The following is a 25,809-nucleotide window of genomic DNA, read 5'->3' on the forward strand; positions in this document are numbered from 1 at the left end:
CCCCTAGCTAAGCCCTTTATCCCTATTATCACCCTTTTCTTTATTAGCCTTTGTTTTCAATTACCAGCTTCAGCTCAAGTAACTTTTAGTCCCACAGCCTCACAGTGAGGTGCAGCCTGGGATCCCAAGGGAACGAGACTGCTTAGAAACCTGTGCTGTGAGGTGGCAAGACATTTCTCTGGCAGCAGGCTGAGGGGCAATATCAGGAAGTTGGGAACCTCATGCTGCCAGGTAGGAGAGAACTGGCAGGAAAGGGCATGTTAAATTTGTGGGGGAAACTGTTCCGCAGTGGTTAAGCTGGGCACGGGCTCTGTCAGCTGTTGGGGAACAGCCGCAGCAGTGATGCTGCCGGCCATGGTAGTGGATTAGTGATGTAGTGCTGTCATTTGTGTGAAATGGGCAGAAGAACAGCGCGCTGCTTCCTAGAGGATCTTGCAGAGAGGCACTCAGTCAAGCAAACACAGGTGCATGTGAAAGTTTTCCTTCAAAAAGTTTCAAAACGACCTGCAGAGGAGACATTTCGCCCAGGGGGCCAGACTAAATCCAGCCCAGGAAAACCTCAAACTATGACTGATGGAGATTGGAAGAGCCCCAGAACTTTTATGTGCTGATCTGCTCCATTTGTATCAAATGACATGCTAGTATAACCATAGCTGCAAAAGCCCCAGATAAATCTGGGAAATGTGGAAAAAGGAGAAAACAGAAGAACTTCCTTGTTTCCACCACAGTGGAATGAGCTGCTGTCTGATTTTGAACTGGGCACATTTAACGCAGTGTAGTATGGTCTACATCCTTGTGGCCAAGTCCTGATGGGAGGATCAGTGCTGCCATCTTGACAAAGCAACAACTGAAGCAAGGTGTCCAAACAAATCTCTGCTTGCCATTCTGCAGGATGGGAAACAGAAAAACTATTTAACATACCATACAGACCAGATCCACTGTTATTAGCCAGTTACAGCTCTCGCTTTTCAACTACTTGTGTCTAAGGCCGTATGTTTGTTTACAAGCTCGGCCTACACATACACTTTGCACTATAAGAACTAGGTTAATTAGAAGCATGAGGTTTCTTTTTATCAAAATAATTATATCCTCAGTAGCATAACTGGATGCAATCATAGGGTATATCTTCCATTCTTTAGAGAAATAAAGAATATCAGCATAAATACTTCAATATATTTGCTTTCCTTTTTGACCAGTAAGCTAAAGTCTTGGTTGGATATTATTTCACAGTTTTACGCTAAGGCAAACTCAGTGATATCACGGCAGGGGCAAACAACAAATTTCACGTTCATGAAGTTTTACAATGAGGAGCTGTGTGATGCAGTGCACTTCACATTGGTTTGTGTGCACTTACAAGACAAATAGGGACACAAAAAATAAAGGAAGAAAAATACTTATTGAAACATAAATTTATAATTTTCCTTTTTTTAATATGTGGAATGGCAAACTGATTTATTAGGCATTCACCTAGCAATGAGTGCTACACAGATGTATTACGTAGTCAAGGCCTCGATGTGTTACATTTTTAAGGTAAGGAAGGAGCAAATATGTATCAGACTACCTAAGAATAAATCATAAAATTACAAAAATTTAATTTGAATACTGAAGTCTGATTTCAGATGTCTAAAATGAGCCTTAAAATTGTACAAAAATGAATATATTTTCCTTAATCCAAAAGACCACCAATCAGCATTTACTTGTTTATTGTATTCCATGGAGCCCCCAAAATGATCTTCTTCTGGCACTTACCCTATCCCATTGTACACTTATTTCTAGGAAAGATGTAAATAATTAATACTTTAAAAAATAAAATCTAAAGAAATAAAACTTTATGTGGTTGAAACCCCTAATATTTAGAACAGGTGACATAAATAAAATGCATTAACTGCCAAATAGATTATTTAAGGGAGCAAATATACATAACTTGAAGCATTAAATATGAAGTTTTCAACTTAAATGTTACTGTTCAGAAGAACAGATAAAACCCAGCAATTCATAGTAGGAGGTGGAACAGTCAGGGCAGTAACCTCAATTTTATATCTTGTTTTCTACATTAGAGATGGTTCTACAAAATGGGCAGTTTTCTTTCTTCTTTGGTCTAATTATGTTTCACAATGAGGCAAAAGGAAAACTCACTGGCTGTAGAGATTTTGTCTAGAAATCAAAGCATTTGAGGGTTTTTTAACAGACTGAAATATCATATTTCATCGCCTATAATTATACTAACACAGGTCTTTCTGTCCTCTTTAGATAGTAAGAGATCTTGAAGAGAAAAGTAGGTCTTTCACTGGTTTTCAGTTGCTTAAAAGCTACTGATATCTATAGCCCAAGGTAGTCTCTACATTGTCCAATTCTGAAAGCACTTGTAGAAATTAATCACATCTTTAGTCTGTTAATAGATTTCTTCCTGAGTGTCCCCCAAATATAGGCTAATTATGTGGCTAATGCACTTTCTTTACTTATTTTAGATTAGAATCCAAATTAGGTAATGTAAAAAATTGACTAGGAGCACAAATGCATCGAAGATGAAATACACCATTTGCACACGTGAGCTTCACCCTCTGGACATTTCCATGAAATACTTAAGCTCCTTACCAGATGTCAGATCAGAATTTATTATTCTACCTGCATAAACCAATACCAGTGACGAAATAGTGTATATCACCATGGAGTTTTTATGAGCAGTGTCACCAGTCTCCTACTCCAAAGTGCTACAGTTAATAAAAAATATTTTAAAATCTAAATTATTTCAAATATACCACAACTGTATTTATGCTTTAAACAAACCTTTATTTTGTAAAGCTTAAAAACTTAATGTATTTGCGAAGCCATATTTGTTTAGGAATCATAAACCAAAAAGGGACAACTTACACACACGCTCATACTGAATCGGCTTTATATTAAAATCTAGATAAAGAAAAATATTTTCTGCTTTGATTGGGACCTTTTAAATCTAGACTCAACTTCAGAATAAGATTTTACCTATATCTTACTCATATTTAAAAGCTGAAGTTTATTTCAGGTACGTCACTGTTGCTTTCAAATAGCTGCCAATATCATTCCAGATGAGCTCAATGTAATTCTTAACATGGGTAGGTTTTGATTCCCAAGTAGTGCTTTGAAAATAGAAGATGTGGGTCATCACAATGTTCATTCTACAGCGCAGTTAAATTGAAGTGTGGCACACGCTAAACTTTATTCACCTCAGCTGTATTACTCTCTGAAAGCTGGAAATTGAATTGGAATTCTTGATACCCTAAAATATGATCTACAGACACAACTACATACATTGTCTGCCATAAAAAGAAAAAAAAAAAAAAGAAAACCAACCAACCACCAACAACAAAAAACCAACCAACAACAACAACAACAAACTTAAAAAAAAAATACAAAAAAAATGACCCACAATGCAAAACCAAAAAAAAACCCACACTCAAAAAACTGGGTGTAACTAGGTGTACCAGCTGAAGTATAAACCCTATCAAGAGAAAGACTCTTTTGCAAGGGTAAGCAGCATTTATTTTGATTAGTCAGCTGTATTAGCAAACTCTTTACAATGCAGATCAACTCTAATAAAGTTTATACAGGTCCCAGAATATCCTGCCTCCCTACAATGTCAGCATTTGCTGCAGAACTCACATCTAGAAGAAAAAAACAGCTCCCATGGCTGGCAAGCAAACTAAACCACGAAGATCAAATTGACTACATAGCAGTGGGTTATTACAGCTTCAAAGATGAACTGGCCTCATCTCCATGGGATGCTGAGTTAATGCACTCTTTCTGGCATCCCACCGCATATCTCCTGCAAGCAACACTGTTTTCCCTTCCAAAAATCAGGTTCTCCCAGTAGCTTCTGCAGTTAAAAAATCTGCAGTATTTTAAATATGTGCCAATGACTTAGATTAAAAATAGTTCATTTTGAAATGCGTAAGAAAAAAAGACCCTGCCCGGGTTGTATCCAGCTTTATATATACATCATTAAAAAATCATTTTACGAATAGCTGCCGCAGAACTCTCTGGATGTTATTTGAAAAGCTACAGCCACCAGTGTAAAATGCGCCCTTCAGCGTATGGCAGAGTGCATGGCATATCATTCATACCATCCTGTTAGTCCTAGACTAAATATTCTGATTGTACCAATCAGGCGTCTCTGCCAACACAGTGAAGTGCAAGGTTAGGAACCGTAAGTCATCAAGGGCTTGGTAATAGATCCCTTTCTGAATCAGTTTTACTATGTACATTACCATGGTACCGCAGTGAGATACCAGTCACAAAAAGGAACTTCCAAAGCCAAACGTTCTGTCCCTATGAACAAATACATCTATGAGTACCTGAGGAAATTAGAGTTCAAATTCAAACACTTGATTACATTTGCATAGTTGTGAAAATTTATTAGTTACAGTGTAATGAAAATCAACTTTTTTTGGTACAGGAAGAAGTAAAAACATACATTATATAGAAAAAAATATCACAGCTTTAAAAACTGGCTTACATTGTTTAAAATGAGTAAATCTGGTTGTATTTCAAGGCATTGGACTTTAATACTTAATTTTATGCCAAACCATCACACAGTGCAAGAAATATTCTGGAAAAGTACAAATTCCATACAGCAGTCTTCAGAGTCTTTAGTCTCACAGAATCTCATGGTGGCAAAAAATGTGCTGAATATTTTTCTATTTAAACACGAAACATTGCTGAAGTTAAATTTTTCTTTCTTTACATACTCTCTGTTACAAAAATATCAAATTGCGAATTTGACAGTGTATTCTACAAATAAATGCGTCATGGACAACAGGAATTGCAACTTCGGGACAGCTACTTTACAAAGTGTATTACAAAAATAAATTATATGGCAAACATCAAACAAAATCAAGCACGTGCCTTAGGCTTTGCAAATAAAAGTGAAATTCAGCTGGCAGAAATACTGATTCTCTCTGTGTACTTTCAAAATATCAGGAAGGCTCTTCATTCTTAAAGCTCTACCAAGAAAATATATATAAAATCTAATTGATGCAATAAATACTTCCATGACTAATCAGTAGCACAAGTGACCCTGGTATTGATGGCGAAGAGCTTCGACAGTGACCCATCCGACTGGCAAGGCGGGTAGTGCACACAGCGCGTACAGCGGGAACTCATCTAGAGTTCATGCGTAACTGGTGAATGATGACACTCTCTAGAAGAAAAGAGAGCAAAACATGGTTTTATGCGACTGCATATAACAAGTTACTTTAAAGAAGAACAATTACAATGGCAGCGCAAAGCATTTTTCTTCTGGAAATGTCTCACAGACTTACACTGGTTGGTTGAAACTGTCCTGGCTAATGCTACGAAGGGAAACTAAACTAGTACCAGGCAAGGGCTCAGAGGCCCTCGGTTTCCACCTCCAGGTCACGACCATCATTTGGTCACTCATAGGGAAAAAGAATAATACAGCTGAATGGATCAAACCACAGGGACACCAAGGTTCCAGTCCCACACCAGAATGAGGTAGAAGAAGACTTGGAGTTGAGTTTCTTGTATCCTGTCTAAGCCAATCCATCATAAACCTGCTGTTAGTTCTGAAATGGGGATGCGGAAGAGCTATGGGGTCATTTCTCGTTCTTAATTTAAATTTGGCTTAGAAACTTATGCCAGTTTTATTCAGAAAGTCTGCTTGAGTTTTGCCACTGACATTGATGGGGATAAATTCCAGTCACAGCATGCTGAACTAAGTGTTGGTGTTGTCTTTGAAAGGCTGGGTTTAACTTTGCCCTGTGTATAACGCAGGAGATCCCTGATCCTGATTCATGTCTGGACTCTGCTGAAATACTAATGACCCAGTCTTCTGTTCTTATACATAGCTATACACAGTGCTCTCAAAGGCAACTTTAAGAATTTAGCTATCAATGGCATTTTCCTTTGAACAGGTGTATTTTATGCATTTCAAATAATATAACGGTACCAATGCTAACTAGAAACACACAATAATACATTTTCAGAAATACTCGTTTTCTGAATTGAACTTATTTTTCTTAAGATTCCTTCCTCTCTTAAGAGTCTGAAGATTTCTCAAAATTTACATGGCCAAAGAAATGACACTATACCATTATTCCCTTTTACATTTTTATTGACTTCTGCCTTTGTCTGCTTTTTAACTGATATCTGCAAGATGTTTGATTAAGTTACATTTTGAGAAGAAAGAAAAATCAAAATGTTTTCTATGTATTCAGTGTCAGAACTCAGGACTTTGCCACTAGATGGCAGATTCCAGTGATGCTTTTCATATGTGGTGAATCAGAAAAAAGCAGGGTTAAGGCAACATTCGAGAAAATAGGTCAAGGCAAATGAAATAACAGAATTTCCCAAGTAGAAAGTATTTCTTTTCCATATAATTCATCAATAACAAATGATTTTCAATAAATTACGTATACCAGTTCTCCCAAATATGAGCAATGAATGTGAAAGAACCACAAACTACAGTAAGATTTTTACCTTACAGCCAGTGCTCTTCTCTAACTTCAAACTCTGGCGGGATATGATGTAAAAAGCTGCATTTACTTAATAGCAGATTGTAACCTCAGGCAAAGTCTCCTATTAACTTTGATGGGAGTCACACAAACTCTACATGAAACTTTTTTTTTAATATTCACTATGCACATTATATATGAATATGGAGCTTAGATAGAAAATTCTAAAGACTGAACGGATAGCAGAAAAATATGCTCCTTGCAAAGGGCTCAGTCACTGAATGAACAGCAAAACTACAAAGGTTTCTGAATCAGTCTTCTTCCTAGAGACCAAATACAACAATTAGGCAGAAAAGAGTAGGAGAAATAATTAAAAAATCAAATAATTTCTACTCGTAGTGTTCATTTGTTCATTCATTTCTCACACACATATATGTATATTCTTAGTTTGTTTATCAGTTTGTATTTGAAATGCTTATATATATAAATATAAATTATATACACACACTCTGGTTAATAAAAGAGATGTCTAAGCAGCTATTAAGCTAAAATTATAGTAGGGCAGATTTTGTCAGAGGTCTGTTGGACCACCCCTGTAGGGATATGATTATATCTGTAGGATGATTACATACATTTTTCTAGGATTATAGATGTGAATATTTCAAGGAGCTATGAATTCACTTAAATAAAACAATTTATTGTAATAATAGGAAAAGAAAATGAAGATAATGTAAAGCTGCTAATTCTGCTTTCAGTCCCATTGATGTAAATCAGAACTTCTCTGGGAAACACATCATTAATGGCTGGCCTATGGAAAATACCAGTTCATATAATGAAGCACATCAACTGACATTTTAACATATGAGGTTTAATTTCTCCTTATAATATATACAAACAAATAACACCAGATAATACAAAAATGTATATACCACAGACAACGCACGCCCAAGCAACAGAAGATAATTATACATCAATATTTCTATTTTTTAAATCCTGAAAAGAGTTTTTGAAGTGAAGAACCATTCATACCCGAGTGATTCATACCTGACTCTGAGAGGTGATAGCTCTGCACCTGAGAGTAGGTAACCCTGATTGCATCTTCCAAAAAGCCAAGTAAACGCAGTGTGTAGGGAGTAAGATTCAAAGTGAAGTTAACGTTTATAATGAGAAATGTTGCATATAGTTTTGCCTGAGAGAGCTCAGACAAAATTAAGGGAAAGAGGATAACTCACACTGACGTAGGGGAAAAAAACATTCCCCTACATGAAAGCAAGTTCGAAAGATGAGCTCACAGAAAGTCCTGCCAGCAAACTACAGGTTTCAAAGCAACTCAGTGAAATCGGCCACTGATGTGTGATGGGAACACATAATTGGTTGGAAGATTGTCTGTTGCAGCTTATGCCAAGCACTCGAAACCCAGCAGGATGGTAGGTTACTCCCTTTAAAGGCATGCTCTTCCACATCTGATCAGAATTACTTAATATTCATGTAAATATGGAGCATGTTTTAGAACGTGTAGCACATTTCAGGCAGTACAATATGACTTGGCATCCAATGGGCATGAATCAACATGTTAACGTGACTTTAGAGTTTACTCACATGATGCTAATTACTATGTGCTGGAAGTGGTTTGAGGTTTATAGGCATATTCAGAAGAGTCACAAAGTGTTACTTGTTTGTTTTGTTTTGGTTTTTTAAAATCATGCTAATAGGTGTCATGAAAGGAAATAAAGGTGGGCAACATAAATCATAATCTCTGTTTTTCTTCTGTTATTTACTTGGCATGTTTACCGATCTGAGAGAAATCTCCCAGGCATTTGGGCTGAGGTTCTGTGCTCCTTCATTTTCAGTCACACTTATTCAAATGTATTTCTCTGCTAATGACTACATTAGCAATATTCATATAAAACAGTAATTCAGGTGATGGGATCTAATCTAAGGAACACAGTGGAAAACTTACTAGGAACAAAATTTTATATCACAGAGATCATCTGGAGAACTGAGGGGGCACCTTCTCAGTCCATATGTGCTGCTCATGAATGGGTTGACATTTTTCCTGCTCTTCCCCGCCTCCACCTTACTGCTGTCCTAAGCCGTATGTTCCCACCACTGGTCTTGAGTTACCATAACTGCTACATGGCCCCTCGGCCAGCCAGAATGAGGCATCTCTCCAGCTGACATTGAAACCTACCAAAGATACAAAGATTGGTTCTCAGCCAGCTCAGTTCCTGATGAAGCACTGTAACTATCATTAGCACTCTGAGTTGAGTGCATTTTGCTACTGAAATGGTTTTTCCACTTCATTAAAACAAAACCAAACCAAACAAAAAATCAATACAGAGAAAAAGGTAAGAGAAAGAAAGCATGAGGATGAGTCATTCTGGATGATCACCTGGGCAGCGGAAGGTTTGGTTTCTGCATTGTAATCCAGTAATGTAGAATACACAAGAAACCCTGTAAATAAAGACCTTAATATTTTCCTATGAAGTGGTGTATCAGAGTTGGACTCTTTGGTGCCTAGTAGAATCTGAGGTCTGAGCAAATCTTGTCCTTTTGGTATTTCTGACATCACTGCCTTGTGTTCTTTCTTTGATGTTGTATGAAGATGAGCTCATGCTACATTCTTCCACACAGTGGGGCACTGCTGAGGTCTTGCTCCTCTTCTCTGTCGCCCTTTTTGTTAAACTGGAAGAACTTCTTATTCTGGAGACTCCTATTGCATTGTCAGATTTGGTTGAAATTGGTTGATGTCTTCAATGTTATTCATCAACGAAGGGCAGATGGAGGGATGGATGAATACAGACACTTCATTTTATAGACATTTTTTCATAAAAGGCCAGGCTCAAAGGCAGCCTTTGGAATAGGGACCAGAAGCCAGGGGGGCTCCCTCCTCCTTGTTCAATATCCTGAGCGCTCAACCACTCCCTGTTTCTGCTTAGTGAATACTGAAGCCCTCCATGCAGAACCTTTGCAGGAAGGAATGAGAACACCACCTTCTTCCCCCTCAGCTGTCTGTTAGTGCCACTGGTGAACGTGGTTGGAGCTGACGTGGGTTTGAGTCTCCTCAGCTACTCATGAGAACAGGGACTCATCTCCTACCTTTGAAGAAAGATTTCAATTGAAAGCTTTTTAAAATAAGCAGCACTACCCCTACATTTGTGTGGTATTTTATCTACTAGGAGACATTCGTGATTCCACAGTTACTTTAAAAGTCACTGGTTTCCTGTGCCTGCCTTCTTTCTTTTTCTGGCCTGAGAGCCTGGAACTAAGCTACGTTAAAGCTAGCCTTTATGGGTTTTGCCAGATTTCTTTTAGTTCACGTCAGTTCCCCAGTTAAGTTCAAACACTTGTGCCAGCTCAAGGGACAACCACACGGAAGTGAGGACTTTCTGGCTGGAGGTGACGAAGACAGAACTACAGCTTTTGACTCCAGTGTGGGGTTACATCCTGACTTTAAGTGACCATGAAATTGTGGCTTGTCTTCAAGCCTGTAGAGGAAATACAAGAATATCTAGATTATGGATCTCAATTAGGTTTAAAGGCTTCAGTGCTAGTTAAGTCACAACTGAAACACTGACTAGACAAAGGCAGTGGAAGAACTTCAGGATGTCTCTGGGGCTTGGGTGCTGTCTTTAGACTTGGTTGTCTAAATTGCATTCTGGAGCTGACCTACTGAATGGAGAATCTTACTGCAGTCACTAAACATAACTGTCTTCAGATTCAGAGGAAATTCCAATATAATAAAGACAGTTACGCTTCAACTTTTAAGACTTCTGAACTATAGGCTTTCTTTTTTCTTCATCTTACCCTTATTCTAGCTTTAAGAAACAAGACTCTCAGGTCACTTAAAAGAGATGTTAAAAATGATGAGTACAACTAAATACCTATTTTTAGCTAACAATTAAACCAGTTGCCTGATTCCAACTGGTTGGGCTTCTGCTATGGAGCAAAAGTTTCTTTTTGTTGTGCTGCCCGTGGGAAAAATAACAGAATTCTTGGTCTGACCTGTGTGGAATTTCTTGAGTCCATCTCACAAAATTCTACGGACTCCACAAGTATAATATCCAACTTGAGCCTGCAGTTCTCGTTTAGTTGTGCTAATGTGTGTGCCCTGGATTTCAGGTGCTATAAGGCTGGCTTGTTTCTTTAGGTGAATTAGTTTCTCAGATCTCAAGAAAAACAATTTTTTCAACCATGGGCACACAGAGAATATTGCCTTGGATATAGCAACAGTTAACTAAGGAAATAAGTTTATTTGAAACAAGGATCTGAAAAACAAGGCATAAGGCAGCTGTAGTTCATCACTGTATCAAGCCACATTAGCTTGAGGCTCATGCTCACAATATTATTTAAATGTCTGTTTTGACCTGAACACTTGCTTCAGTGCCAGTATTTAGAGTAAATATTCAGCAAAAAGCTCTTAATAATGTGTTTTCTTCAAATATCTGCTCAAAAGTCTATGTTACAATAAGAACAGTAAGATCTTGGCAACAATTTATTGACAAATTGAGGCCGTTAAGTGATAACAATTAGTTAAGTGGATCTGATGTATTTCTGGCATAGTAACTCACATTGCTTGCTAATTCCAGTTTCCAAGTTTTATCTGAAATACTGGGAATCAAGTGTTATGAAAAATGCTGCTAGTACAAATCTGATTTTCAGATGTCATATGAATCAGAACCTTAAAATTAACAGGTACTGCAGTGTGCTACATGTGTAAAAACTGAAACCTACTTATTTTCTGATGTGGCCACAGCTTATACACAACAGATAAAATGTCCTTCATGTGAATAATAAAATGCCAGCTTCACGCTGGGATAATGGCCATATCTGGATCTTAAATTGGAGAGCAATGCAAAGTGCAGACTGAAGACTAAACATTGCTTGGATTGGATAGTATTTTGCTGACCTTCTGTGGCAGATTCTTCCATCAAATCTCCTCTCTCAAACAGAAAGCCATTTAATATTTCACCCACTGGTGCATTTTCCTTTCTGTGAATTGTATTTAGTACTTATTGGTGGTCTTCCTGCCTTGTCTTCTGAAAGCTATTCCTAACCACTTGGTCCCTTACAGCTTGCTGTGGCGGTTGAGGTATTATACAAGCTTTAAAACCCACATTTATCGGTCTGCTCAGCTCCATCTCTTTTGGCTGTGACTTTTGTCTGTGGAAATGGATCACTTAATGGAAATGCTCTTTAATAATTTTACTGTTGTTAAATAAACATAACAATCATCAGCATCCACACCATTTCCATGCTGGAACAACTCCTTAAAACATGCTTAAAAATGCAAACATATAAATGAGGAAATCACAAAGAGGGAAGGAAAAATGATGAATCTCCATGGTGTTGTGAAGTGGTCTGTATTTAAGACAAATTATTTCAAATGCCTGAGAATTAAGAGTTATTTCCATACCAAACCCTATCTCTTTCACTGTCTGTACCTGAGCTGTGCCTTTAGATAGCAATTTCTGCCACCAGCAGCCTGTGTTTACTTCCCCTCTAAGACACAAGGATGCTTGGCAAGTAAGGATTATATATAGCAGAAGTCCATCCAACCAGGAAAACTGCAAATGTAGTGAACTCAATGGAATGACTTGCTTCATAGCCTTTAGCGGTCTTTGGAGCAGGCACAAATGGACTGTATTGATTTTAACCAGATCAATGTTTCTTAAGCTTTTTCTAAAGACTAAATACCCTTTGGCTCACTTGCCTTCATCTGACCCCTGAGCTGGCAGTAGCCCAGTGTGTGTAAGTCAGAGATCTGGCTGTAACTACTATCTACAAGCCTTAACCCCCTTTGTAAGAAGTAACCTGCTGCTTAATACTGTTGCTGCCTAACACTGTGCAACCTCCCTAACCCCCTGGAACTTGTAACTGCCTTAAGAAAGCAGCTTACCACGGAGAAACACTGATTTGGATGGGAGACTCCTAGAGAGATGGCTGGTGACACAGTGCCCATCCTTTCTCGCTTCCCCTCCCTCCCACACCTGAGGTACGAGCTTTCATTCAAAAAGGGCCCCAAGTGTGCTGTCTCCTGGTATTGCTTCCCTAGGACATGTGGCATCTCAAAAAATGTGATCACAGGCAGTGTCCCATGCAGTGGCAAAGGTGGAAAGTGACCCGTTAAGGTGGAAGACCTGGTTAAGGTAGAAGTGAACAAACCTCCTTTCATCTATTAAAAAGTGATCAAGTCTATCATTACAAAATCCTGGGCTAGATTAATAACCTAGTGCAGTTGCCCCATCCTTACTTCCCAAGCTGAAAATCTTCCTGGCGTACAACTGCTTTTGTGATGGCCTTTTTTTTTTTTTTTAAGTTCAGTAAGAAAACAAAAGGATGTTGTTACTTAAGTAGTCAGTGCACACACTTATTAGTTTGTTGTGAGTGACGGCTGCAGAACTCCATTAGTACGGGCAAACGTGAGGAACTACACAGACAGGGGTCTGACTTCCATGGTAGCAGTAAAACCTGCAGAACATACCCCCTGAGCCACCGCCATCAGCCCTGACCTCCACCCAGGGAGGCAGAGCTGCTGGCTGAAGATTTCTTCAGTTCTATTTTCATAGACTGAGTCTCGGCACGAGGCTCGAATTTTGTCACATTTCCTGCTCCTGGGGCTGCCACTACTGGCTTTCCTGCTTTCATACCTTTTGACACAGGAATGCGGGTGGGTGCAGGTCTCAGGGATGACCCATCCTGTCCTGTCTGCAAAACAGAGAGACAGAGAGAATTTACACGAACAGAGGACTTTTTCTTCTCATTTATATTCATCTTATACTTTTCATTGGCTCTTCATTTACCTCTCAAGCAACTATGTCCCAGATCACACCTATCAGCAAATTAATGTTCACCTTTGAAACCTGGCTGTAGCAAATGCTGCTACAGTAGGGCCAGAGGTACAAAGTCAGCATCAAGCAAGTTTCCCACAGCTGAGGTACAGTGTTTTGGATCAAGATATGATAGGGATGGGAATCCCTGCAAAATTCTAATTCCACAGCATGACACAGTGCAGCATGGCCTTAGAGGCTACCAAAATGCTGGCTTAGATGTCAGACAGGTACAATATTAGCATCTTGTACAGAGACTAGCACACGCCCTCAAAAAAGTCTGGCCACATGAGACTAACGCTGAACCCAGACTAAGCGCCATATTTTCAGAGACGAGCAAGATTTCTCAGCACTATAGATAAAATTGAACTTTGCTTCCCAAAGTACGGTGGGGCCATGGCTGGGGCCTCTTATTTCTGCACTGGGAAGTGCAGGGGGCTGGGAGAAAGAGACGGAGCAAAGATTTGGGTTTCCTTTTCCTGCAGCTGTGGGAGGAGGGATGCAGGAGAGGGCTCTCCTCCAAGCCCTAGGCACAGCTTGGTGAACTCTGGTGAGGGTGAAGCAGGCAGCCCAGTTTTCCAGGGATGCCTCAAAGCAGCACTGAGATGGTCATTTTACTGTCTCTTCCAGCCTGCTGCCCTGGACAACAGCCGAACGAGCGCACTTATCCTCAAGTTTGAGGATTTCGAAGTGAAAAAAAAAAAAAAATAGAAACTGCCTCAGTGGCTGAGGACCCAAGCACACGACTGGCAGACCCAACGTGGCTCCTACCAGAGATCTGTGCCCTTCTGGAGCACCAGCTGGGGGCCAGGCCAGCTATCCTGTAGCTTTGAAAATGGCCATCAGTACATACGTCTGAGCAACTGAATCCCGCTGTGTCAGTGCATAAGGAGTACTTGCACGGGACAAAAAGATCCAAAAGGGCCAACTGGTATTTTCTGTCTCCATTGGCCAGATAATGTTGCGCATACTCTGCAAGGCCAAAACTGGAAGATACCCCTCACGGACCATGACCTAATGAAAATACTTATAACCATGACAATTCTGAAAGGAAAATGTGTTTTATCTTCTGCAGTGTGCAATACGGAAACAAATGTTAATGGGCACAACTTCGGTGTCTCAGCTGAATTTCACATGTGACTTTTTTCTGTTCAGATAATGGACAAAGACTTTCATCTCACAAAAGAGAACACTTTTCATGAGATCCTGGAATCCTAGCTAGACCCATCTGCTAAATGACTAAATTCTGCAACTTATGACGTGTAAGCAAAATAAAACTAAACTGCTGAAATAGGTTGGATTAGGGGATCATGTGGACTGCAACATGTATTTGCACATTTACTTAAAAATGCTAATTAAAAAATGCTCCATGAGGGAGCATTTTTCTCTCTTGAAGGATTTCCAGCCAGTAGCATCAGAGCCTTCTGTCTGCATCCTGAATATTCAAAGGAAAACCATTCCTTAATCTTCTAAGAACAGTTCAAAACCCCATGTGTATACAAAAAAAAAAAAATCACAATTGGAAAACTTGAATGCTGTCTGCCTGGCAGGAAGGAAGCCATTTTCAATAACTAAAAGCAACATTTACAATAGCAGTCTAAAGGCTAATATGGAACTCACATGTAGATGTCAAAACAAGTTAGGCCCATACAATTCTGTAGGGCAAAACATGCAAATGCATTCCAGCAGCCTTGGAAAATATGTCAACATCCCAGGGAACCCAAATGACAAACATCTTGTACTCCCTGAAAGAGCTCCACAGTGTGTAAACATGAGGCAATCAAATGAAGTAGCTGGAATCTCAGGCATTTCTTCAGCTTTATTCACATGTAAATTATTAACTAAGGATTTGGGCGCTTTCAGGTTACTCATTTCAAGCCTAAATCACTCAAAAGCACTTTGAAAAGCACTCTAGCTTGCTTTAAATGTCTTAGTTGCCTTCCTTATGGCATACTAACATGTTGATCGTATGGAAGTTAATGCCTGCTTCACAGGCAGCTGCAAAAGCATTTTGTGTTGGCTAAGCTGCCACAAACAGCACAAAGGTGGCTCTTCAGCAAGCAGTCCCCTTTGAGGAGAATGACAGGGTACACAGGCAGGGGACACTCTCTGGTACACATCTGTAGTGTCTATGGCACAGAACCCACATGACCCTCTGTCTCTTGGTCATTTCTTCCAAGAACCAAGCTCTCAGCAACTCCCTCCAGCTCTGTTTGCAGGCTGCTGTCATCCGCTTGATACAGGAATGTGGCTCCAACCAGCAACCAACTCTCAGGCAGCCAGCACAGAGTGCCTGAGATGTGGGACGCAGAGTGATGCTGGCTGGCTCTGAGCTGGTGGTACGTGGTGCTGGAGCTACCCATGGGAGCCAGAGTGAGGTTAGAATATACATTACTGAGAGTGAGATAACATGCAGCCGCTAAGCTGGTTAGGTCGATAATCAGCGCTCACTGCAGACACTGGCAAGTACATTAAGCAGTGAGGGTGCAGTAAGGGTAGACAGTCCTATTAAAGGAAGAAAAGCAATTTGAACGTACAGAGTATTTAGCATGTTTTTGTGGTTTATAACAGATCCTGCTTAGTGCATTTTTTATTGATGCGCAAAAAAGAATACTTTCATGCACACGTTCACTTTTGGAATATTTTAATAACAAAGGTGCTTTTTTAGCACTTGCTCCCAATCATATCAGGGACCACCTTGCCCTGGATGGAAATGGTCCATTTCAGTGGTTAACACAGATATCTAGTGTAATTTGAATGCCCTGGGCTACTCAAGCTATCTGCACAGGGCTGGTAGATAAGACAGAGGACCCAAGGAGACTCATAACCTCTGATAAAGCAGCTGGAAGCTAGGTAAGCTACTTGACAGCACTTAAAATGACACTGAAGAAGTGTGTTTTAGCAACTGAAGGGTGGGACTTGACACTAGTCAATACAGTCAGTGGAGCCCAGTGGACGACTTAGCTCACACTGACGGGAGCAGCGTCTCCGCTGAATCAGCTCCAGTCTCCACAGTGCACAGGGCTCGGTGCTGACAAGGGGACTCGTGACTGGCGACTGACTCGGTTGCCCTCACTGAGGCACGTTGTGCCACCTGAGGTATCCTGTCAGCTTCCACTGCAGAAAGGTCCAGGTCCATGTTATACCTGCCAGCCTCATGCACGAGCCTCAGCTGCCACAGGGCATGCAGAGCACCGTGCACCTCTGTACCAGCGAGTGAGCTGACCCCTGGATCTCCAGAAACTCTAACAGAAGCTTAGAGCATATATGGGACACCTACAGAGAACTAAATTTAGATGCCGATCTCAGCCTTATAGCTTTAACGTGTGCCCAGCTAGCTCTGGCACCCCGCAGCCTTTTGGCCGTGCCCGCTGCTTTGGGCACAGGATGGCCTGCGTGGTTGGTGCTGTGCCACCAGGCTGGCTCTGCTGCAGCCGGGATTCCCTCTGCTCCCTGCAGATCTGCACGTCACCGGATTCACCGTGTACCCTGGCAGCATAAACAGCCGGCACAGGATGCCAGGCTTGTGGGAGGTGGGGAGCACAGGGATGAAGTAATTACAGGACTGACACACATTCTGGTAGCCAAAGAAGATCAAAATTCACCGGCAATCCTATAGCCAAATTTACGGCCTAAATCAAAACACAGGATATAGGCACCACAGTTGTTCTTTTCCCAAAGAATGTTTGCTTTTATTCTTTGGGTTTTTTAATGTAAACTATAAACTATCCTGGAAGCAGGGACTTAGGGTAATGTGCTAAGGCAAGACTAACAAGCAGGCTACGGTTTCAGGCTCATTCTGGCCTGCATATTCTCAGGTCTCATTGTGTTTAATTTTTCATTGTGCAGTGGTCCACCTGTGATTAAAAAAAATCATCTGCTAGGTCTGCTAGGGAAGTCCGAGTATTTTCCTGGGAGTGGGTTTGATTCTAATCAAGCTAAGGAGGACCAAACCCAATTTTTTCCACTTCTATGGTAATTATCCAAATCCATAGGCTATCACATAAAAGGCATTTAGCAGCTTAGGGTTTGGTTGTTGGTTGTGTGTTTGTTTAATGAAAGTGGCAATGGTTCTGTTAAATGCTGAATTCAATCCAACTGGCCAAACAGTCCCCATCACATCAGCTCCTGCCATGGAGGACCCTGCGGGACTGGGCCAGGCTGGGTGGCAGCGCTGGTGTGACAAGGCCAAGCTGCTCCACTGGCCAGCCCTGGGTTTCTGCAGCAGGCAGAACGTAAGTGCCTCCAAAACATTTGGGTCCAGTGAGTTCAGATGCCAGCAGAGAAACAGTCACTGGCTGTTTTGTGGTTGATCAAGTGCTCAAAAATTTGCCCGGTTTTCCTTCAGCTGCCTGTGTTCTTTGGGTCAGAGTCTCATTTTCTCTAAAATCAAAACTGCTGCAGACTCAGAAGAGGCCTTGTATCAGGGAAATACAAATCTGTAGCTACTCTAGAGTGTATGTCAGTGTAAATCAACACAACCATAACACCCCTTAATCTGCGGGATTTGTAGGATTCAAAAATCATGATGGTCCATCATGAAATCACAGTCTCTGGTTTTGGGCTCACACATGCAGGGAGACAACACAGCTCAGGATGAACCTTTAAAAGTACCATGTGTGCACCTTAAAATTAACTTCACCTGCAGTACTGAACATAACCCTATAAATTCAAATTGGAAGAAGAGTTAAATGTTTTCAAATATTAAAACAGTAACCACAAATCTGTTAGAGCAACAGATGAGAGCTAGGAATTTGAGAATTTGTAGCTTGACACTGCATTGGTACATTGTACAAAGCATCTGTATGAAGAGAGTTAAGGCAGAAATTAAAGGCAGTGAGTTAAGAAAGCAGTTTTGTATCAGTTTGTCTTCTTTGATTGTATTAACTTAACCCTCAAAATTATATCAATGTTGGTTTCTTCTAGGGTTACTGAGTAAATGATCATGACTTGTTTTTTTCTGACTAGAGGTACTGAAATGTGTTTGTAAAGTAGTCATTTGCAAAACAGATGGTGAATATTCAGGGTTGTTTTTCTTTCAGAAGGGTAGGGAGGAAAAGGCACATTTGGGCTTGTTCGAAGTTCCCTGCTTATCTGACTAGGGACCTTAAAAACAAAGGGAAGCATTACATAAAGTAAATCTTATGGTTGAACTATTTTCCTTACATTCCAAATAGGGGAGGATGAAGTGAAGAAAGAAGCCACTTTTTAGCCAGATTAAAAAAAAAAAAAAAAGTTTTGTCTGCCACGGTTCAGTGCATCATCACAGTAGAGACAGACATCTAGTAAAACAGAATGAGAACCCTCTTAAAAAAAAAGTTTTCCAAGCTTCTGAGACAAAGGAGTTTGTAAATGAATTAATTCAAGACTTTTTAAAAAATGAACAGCTGCCTCTAGTACGCAGGAAAACACTGTAAAGTATCTACAATATATTCTATATGTGGGGAGAAAAAGCGCACACTTGTGCAATCCCAAGTAGATCTGTGTGATGAATGCAAGTTTTCTTAAATCAGGGGGCTTAAATGGGAATGGCAGCCTCTCTCCAAGAGTGTAGAAGTGTATCTTAAATACAGTTTGATGTTTTAGCTTGGAGATGCCTGAAGAGGCGTGTTGTAGGGGTCTGCAGGCTGCTGAGCGGCACGGACAAACGAACAGGGGATGACTATTCAGTATTTGTCAGGATACAAGAAAGAGGCTGTAACCCATGAAGGTATTGCATAAAAGGTACCAAACAAAAGAGCATTTTTCCCAGAGCCCACAACCAAATTCACTGCCCCCTGATGTTGTGGAAACAACAGTATAAATGAGTTCAAAAAGCAATTAGAAGAATAAATAGAAGAAAACTCCGCCACGGTCTATTAAACACAAAGATGTGGCTACAGGCCCTGGTTCAGAAAGAAATACCCACCTATTGCCAAAAACTGGGAACAGACGCTGGAAACATTACTGCACGTTTACCCACTTAAAATAATCTTCCCCTAAGCATCTGCTACAGGCTCTGTCTAGCTAAATAAGCTTTTGTACTAATTCAATACTGCTGGTTCCGTATTTTGGTTAAATTCTTCTTTCCCAGGGCATTTCCAACTAAAACAATGCAAAATAGTAAACCTTGGGGGAGGATATCAATAAATATTGTTCAGTGTGTTCAGAGACAGAGGTGAGAGACTGATTTAAGTAAGATTTGGTACGAAAAAGAAGCCAGGAAGCCAACATAGAGGCACAGAAAGAAAGTAGGAAAAATATATTAGAAGAAGCACTATTGTCATGTGGTCCTAATAAAAGCTGAAAATTTCAGAGGAACAGAAAGAGCCTTATTATTTACTGGCCAAAAGAGACCTGAGGCTGTAAGCAATGATACCACATCTGGCTATTTATTCCTCTGGAGTTCAGTATTATAACAGGTATTAACTGAATGACAAATATAATGGGATTATACCAAAGAAATATCAGCCTGTGTGCTTGAACTCTAAAGACCTGCCAGCCAGGCCAAAAAATCATTATGGCTATTTTCAGAAGTCAGAAATTGCATTCACCAAAAATAAAAATAGTTTCCTGCTCTGTCATCTCCATCATTCTTTGACATTCTCTGTCCCTCACTTGCAATTTTAAAGGATTTACATTATTTTCAGTAACTTTGCAGGGACTTCTTTTCAAAGTTACTCCTTTGGGAGATGGTGCCAAAAGTACATCAGCATCCAACACCGGTACAAAAAAAATTCTGCCAAATTGTGATTTTATAGTTAAGCTCGTATCTGAAACAAATATAGGGAACTCAAGAATTTCTCCTCACCCCACCCATTCTTTCTGGTGTCTCAGACTCAAACTTTGGTTTCCTTCCTCACCAGGAAGACTACAGATTAAGACTATGCTGCTTACCACTGATTGTGTTCCTCGTGTGGAAGACGTCGTAACAGGCGTTATAGTGATAGTGCTTGTCACCTTGCTTGCTGCAGGTCGTGAAGACAGGTTGTTCCGGGGCGATCGAAGGACAGTACCAGTCACAACTTCTTTTTCTGCTCCTATGTTGACCGGTCTGACTGTTATCACAGGACTCGCGCCATCAGGTGCAGCACTGGGAGAGCGTTTAAACTGGGAACCCAAGTGGATGTGGATTTTGTTGTCTTCTGTCGTAATAATGTTGGCATTGGCATTGTACTTGCGGATTGGAGTCGGGACGGTTTGTTTTTCTGGTGTTACTTTGAAGACAGCCCTTCCCATGGTCATATCTTGTGACTGCGGAGTGACAGAGATTTCTGCCGGCGCTGCAGATGTTGATACTGTCATGATCTGAATTGGTGATGTAGGTCTGTCGGCGAAGGGTGCTCTCCCTCCTTCTGGGGACTTTTCCCTGGAGAATGTTGTTATAGTGACTGGAGACATAGAACGATCTGGGCCCAGGGGACTTTCACTGCCTTTCCCTTTTTGGGGCATAACGTTTGGAGAGGGAATGATGGTTATTCGCGGCTTCTGATTTCCCAAAGTAGGAATGACAGTGGTACTTGAAAAAAACTCCTCTGAGGTTGGACTGGTTATCTCCAAAGTAGCTGTGCTGTTTTCATGGTCCGGTGTCACCCGAATATGAAGAGGCTGACCCTGCTTTGGTGAAAGCACAACCTCTCCAGGATGCGCTGGACTGCCATGGGTTCGGACTCCTTTATCAGGAGTCGCCTGAGCCCCAGTTTCCCTCTTTCTCATCCACGGTATCCAGGATTTCCTCATTGCAAGTTCATTTGCTGCTGGAGGATATCTCTCGAGCACTGAAGAGCGCTCCATGGGTTTTTTCAGACCTACCTGCCGCAGGTTGCTCATGATGTGATTCTCTTCCTGGAAGGATTTCCTTATGAACACTGCTGGAGTTTCTTCTTCTGCTGCTTCACTGCTTACAGCATCTGTTTGCACACCAGTGGACGTCACGGGAACATCGACCATTCTTCGTCCATTTATGCTGGGCCTCAAAGCACGGCTGTAACGCTTAGAAAGCTCCAGCTCTCTTGTTAGGTTCAGAATTTCCTGCCCCATGCTCTTGTTTTTATTTTCTTCTTCCATAAATCTTTGCTGCAGAACCGAATAATCGACTTGGAGCTGAGAAAGCTGGTCTTCTTTGTTCATCAGCTCATGGATTTTTTCCTTAAGAGCTTGAACTTCTGCTGTCAAATCTCTGCTTTTGGCCTCTTCCAGACGAAACCTATGCCTCAACTCTGCCTCCTGGCTCACTGCTTCACCTTTTTCGATTGCTTTGGTTTTGGCAATCTGGAGCTTCATCTCCTCCAGCTGTTGAGAAAGAAAGTTAGCTTTATCCTGCTCAGTCCTAAATTTCTGCTCTAGCTGATCATATTCATCTTCTGTCTTCATCAAATCTCCTTCAACCACTTCCAATTGTTTGAGACGTTTTTTCAGTCGTTCAATTTCAACAGTAAGTTCTTTAATCTTGTTGTCCTCATGACAACCATGCTCTGGTCCTTTCCTGCTCCGACCTCTTGTAATTTCTCTTTCCACTTCCTCCATACCATCAATTCTTTTCTTTAACAGGTCAACTCTACAGCTTAGTTCCGAGGATTTTTCTTCTTCACTTCTCAGTTTACCTATTAGCTCATCCCTTTCCTTTGTCAAACTAGACACTTTTTCCTCCATTTCAGATTTCAGTTTCAAAAATTTCTTACTTTCTTCTATCAGTTTCTCTGTTACATCCATAACTTTCCCTTGTTCAACTTTAAAATTCCTGTTCAGACTCTCAACCTTTTTTTCCTCCTGTTTTATTTTTTCCATCATATTTTTTCGTTCATCAACCAACATTACAGTAAATGACTTCAGCTTTGTAAGGTCATCTTTTAAGCTTATTTCAGCCTTTTCCAACTTGCTTTCTGATGCCTCAAGGTCTTTCACTCGAGTCTTTACCACTTCCAACTCATTTATTAAATCTTTAGTCAAATTCTTTTCTTTCTCCAAGTTTAAGTGTAGCTGAGTGCATTCAGACTTACTTCTACTGAAAGCCTCTTCCAGCTTCTCTAGTTCTGACATTCTTTTCTGCAATTTTTCCACTTCAAGTTTCAACTCTTTGCTATGATGCTCTTCCTCTTGCAGCTTATTTTTCAGCTCTTTACACTGGGATTCAGTTTTTGTGATCTCTTCGTCTTTCCCCTCCATTTCAAGCACACGCTTGCGGAGGTTTTCCACTTCTGCCATTAAGCTAGAGTTCCCACATTCCCCTTTTGCTATTTTATCTCTTAGTTCTTGAAGTTCTTCCTCAGCTTTTTGAAGATTTTTGTTAGTCTCTTCTAGCTCCTCTATTCTGTGAGTCAGCCCCACTAGCTTAAGCCTTAGCTGTCTATTATGTGACTCTTGATTAGCCAGTTTAGCAGTCATCTCTTCATGTTCTTGAGAAAATGACGATGTTTTCAGTTCAAGTTCTGCCTCTAACTTCATCAGTTTTTGTCCATCTTCTTTTGTTTTTGCACTAATAATTTTAAGCTTTTCTTCTTCTTCCTTTAGTTTTTGATTTAAGTCCTGTATTTTCTGGCTTTGTTGTCCAAGTTGTTCAATATGCATTTGTCTCTCATCCACCAGCATGAGTGCAAATGATTTGAGCTTGACTAGTTCTTCTCTTAGTTTATTGAGTCTCTTTGTATGTTCCTTCTCCTTCCGGGCTTGATAGATCTTCTCCTGCTCAAGAAGTTTCTTCAACCTAAAACGGGTTAGAAGAGATGCATTAAATGGAAAAAAAAAAAAAAAAAAGTACTTTGGTGTATTTCTCCATTTCTTAAATCACCTTCATTTTATCTTTTATTTTTGTTAATAACTGAGGTAGTCTTTCAAGAAATAACGACCTATTACAGTTACATTCCCAAACCAAATATTTTAAATTACAAAAGTTAACTGAAATCTATATAAAATCATCTAGAAATCTGAAAAGCAGTGAAATTTTATACATGTATAGGTAACAAATACATCAGGCCTTCGTTCCTTTACATTTATTTCTCTGATAGGATGATGCTGGTAGAAGCATACAATATCCCAAAAGGACAGGTATACCTACTCACCAATCCATTTATACCAAACTTGTTTTACAAGGTGGATTCCTCCTTATGGCTTGCATACACAAAAAGATAAAAAATGAAAACTAACTGCTATATGCAGCCATACACAAATGGATCAATCCTGGTTATATAGAAACCGGCAGCACAGAAGATTACATTAGCACACAACTGAGAACCATCTGGGCATCACAGGCATAAGAAATTAGCAGGAAGATAAATTTGCCAGTACAGTGACTATTATGTTTAAAAGTTTCTTCTTCCAGGCACATTTCCATTTACAATAGTGGATTTAGTGGACTGCAAGGGTCAGACTAATCAAACCTTTGGCTACAGCTAACCTCAGCTGGAAAATGTTCTTTTATATAGTCTGCAAAGCTGCATTTTCAAACAATAAAAAAGCTCGCGATACACAGGTTAGGTGTATCTTCTGAAAGATAATAAAGACCTATATTTTCCAGCCTTACCCATGCAACATTTCAATGCAGAAATTACTAGTAATATAAGTATTTTGTATCTGTGATTTATATTCAGGATATGTTGACATCACCACAGGAAGTTCCTGCACATATTGTAAACACAGATTTATGAGGATTGTGATCCTCAACTGACAAAGAGGTACAGATAACACATTTATCCCCTACTAATATAAGAGCCTTGTTCTAAAAGCAGTAACACGACATAGAAAAGACATAGGTATGCACACTGAATTTACTGTGAAATTACATGTTTTTCAAGCCACTGTCAAACTACTAGCAACTCCCATATCCCCTATCAAGACATGTGATGATTCAAATCCACTTGTTCTGTTCACCTGATGTCTGAAGCTTTTTAGCTTCTTTGTAACCGAGAAACACAGTGAAGTGATAACAGTAGAGCAATTTACCACTGGTTAACTAACTTGCCATAATCAGAACATCCATATCTTAGGAAAGATCGACTTTTATCAGTGTTTTTGTCTTAAATGCTGGGCTGTAGATGGTAGAGAGTGAAGCACAGCTATACATACCTCTCTGCTGCCCCAGCAAGAGCTCTGGGGCACAATGTTGTACAGAAAGGATGTCTCCCAGAGCCCTCACCTGAACCCTAAACTCGTAACAACAGCCATATTAACTTGGTCCTCCAGCGACTGTTAATGTTTCACTCATTGCTCCTCGGGGACCAGAATGAACAGGAACTGGAAAGAAAAGCTGTAAGAAAAGAGAAGGAAGACAGAAAGCAGAACACAGGATGCAGTAGGTAGGGAAGGAGAAGGCTGAAGAATGCATTTGAAAACAAGAGTCGGATAGGATGTGGGAGTAAGAGAATAGTAGGAACCAGTGGGAGAGAGAAAAACAAACAAACCTTACGGCCAACCTTGCTGGGTCACAGATTGTTCTCAAAAAAATCTCTTCAGTTTTGGCAGCTCTTTGGAAAGGACTGAAAAGGCCTGCTGGTGGATGCCTCATTATGGGTCAAGTTAGAATGTCAAAAGGTAAAAAAAGACCTGCCACCACTCACAAAGCATGCACTTTTCACACTGAGGAAGGAACTTTATTAGCATGCAATATATTCCCTGGCTACGCTATCACACTGCTTCATGCAAAAGTTTCTGCCCAAAAACTCTCCCTCATCTCCCCCAGGCTACATTTTTAAAGAAATAGTATGCATCCTTCCACAAAGTATTATTTGCCATGACAGAACAGTGTTCCCTAACATAGTGGTGCTCTAAATGACCCATGTCCCAAAGTCACGAACATATATACGAGAATACAAGATCTTCAAAACAGAGAGTGTTTCCAGTCTCCCTTGTCCACAGGAAAATTTTACAGTGACCTCTATAAATTCAAAAAACAGAAAGCACTTTTTCTTTTTAACAGTCTTGCCACTTGAAAGCCTATGTAGAGAAGCTCAGAAAACTGCATATGTTTTTTAATTCCTAGTCTGTTCATCAAGGGCATATGTGATTTTTCACCCAGCAGTTGCTACAGGTGGTACACACCAGCCAGGCTGCTAAGCAGAGTGCAAAACAATTCACTGGCCCCACGATTACCTGAGATTCTACTGGGTAATACTGCTGAGAAGGCCACTGAAAAAAAAAAAAAAATTTGTTAAACTAAGACAAGAAATTCCAGGGATGAGACTGAGCAACAGGAGAAGAAAGTGTGTTATCACTGTCATTGCCTTGCTTTACCTAGCAGGAGAGTTAGTGGGGAATCACTCGCCTGGCCCCTCTGGGAAAAGCAAAAAATAAAGCACCGTAACTGTGCCAATACACGGAGGTGGATTTACTAACATGTCTGTGCTGAACAAGGTGGGAAGCACTGTGCAGCATTTCATCCTCCCTCAGCTTTTACACAGTGAAACTAGGCTGCGTAAGATTTGACAAGTGAATTTACACAGAAGATACTTGACAATACTTCTGTTTTCCATGTCCAGGGAAACTGCTTCTAAAATCTGCTTCTGTGAGGGATGGGCGGAAAAGCAGCATCCAAGTTTACAGATGTCAAAGTTTGCAGA

General features: G+C 40.4%; 1 protein-coding gene across 10 annotated transcripts in view; it reads right to left on the reverse strand.

Moving 5' to 3' along the window:
- Positions 1-4,365: 4,365 nt before the first annotated feature.
- Positions 4,366-25,809, reverse strand: part of FILIP1 (filamin A interacting protein 1) — a 109,031-nt gene continuing 87,587 nt past the window's right edge. For 4 of the 10 annotated variants that reach the window (XM_065632806.1, XM_065632804.1, XM_065632807.1 and 1 more), the window contains 3 exons: positions 20,156-22,961; positions 12,934-13,157; positions 7,297-9,937 (listed from right to left, as the gene is read on the reverse strand). In XM_065632806.1, the coding sequence (XP_065488878.1) occupies positions 12,951-13,157; positions 20,156-22,961 (3,013 nt within the window). In that variant the 3' untranslated portion in view covers positions 7,297-9,937; positions 12,934-12,950. Of the gene's footprint in view, positions 5,177-6,474; positions 9,938-12,933; positions 13,158-20,155; positions 22,962-25,809 lie in introns of those variants that run through there. The other 6 variants (XR_010606042.1, XM_065632810.1, XM_065632808.1 and 3 more) reach the window with 6 other exon arrangements.

This window comes from Caloenas nicobarica, chromosome 3 (assembly GCF_036013445.1).
Source record: "Caloenas nicobarica isolate bCalNic1 chromosome 3, bCalNic1.hap1, whole genome shotgun sequence".
NCBI classification, from domain to species: domain Eukaryota; kingdom Metazoa; phylum Chordata; class Aves; order Columbiformes; family Columbidae; genus Caloenas; species Caloenas nicobarica.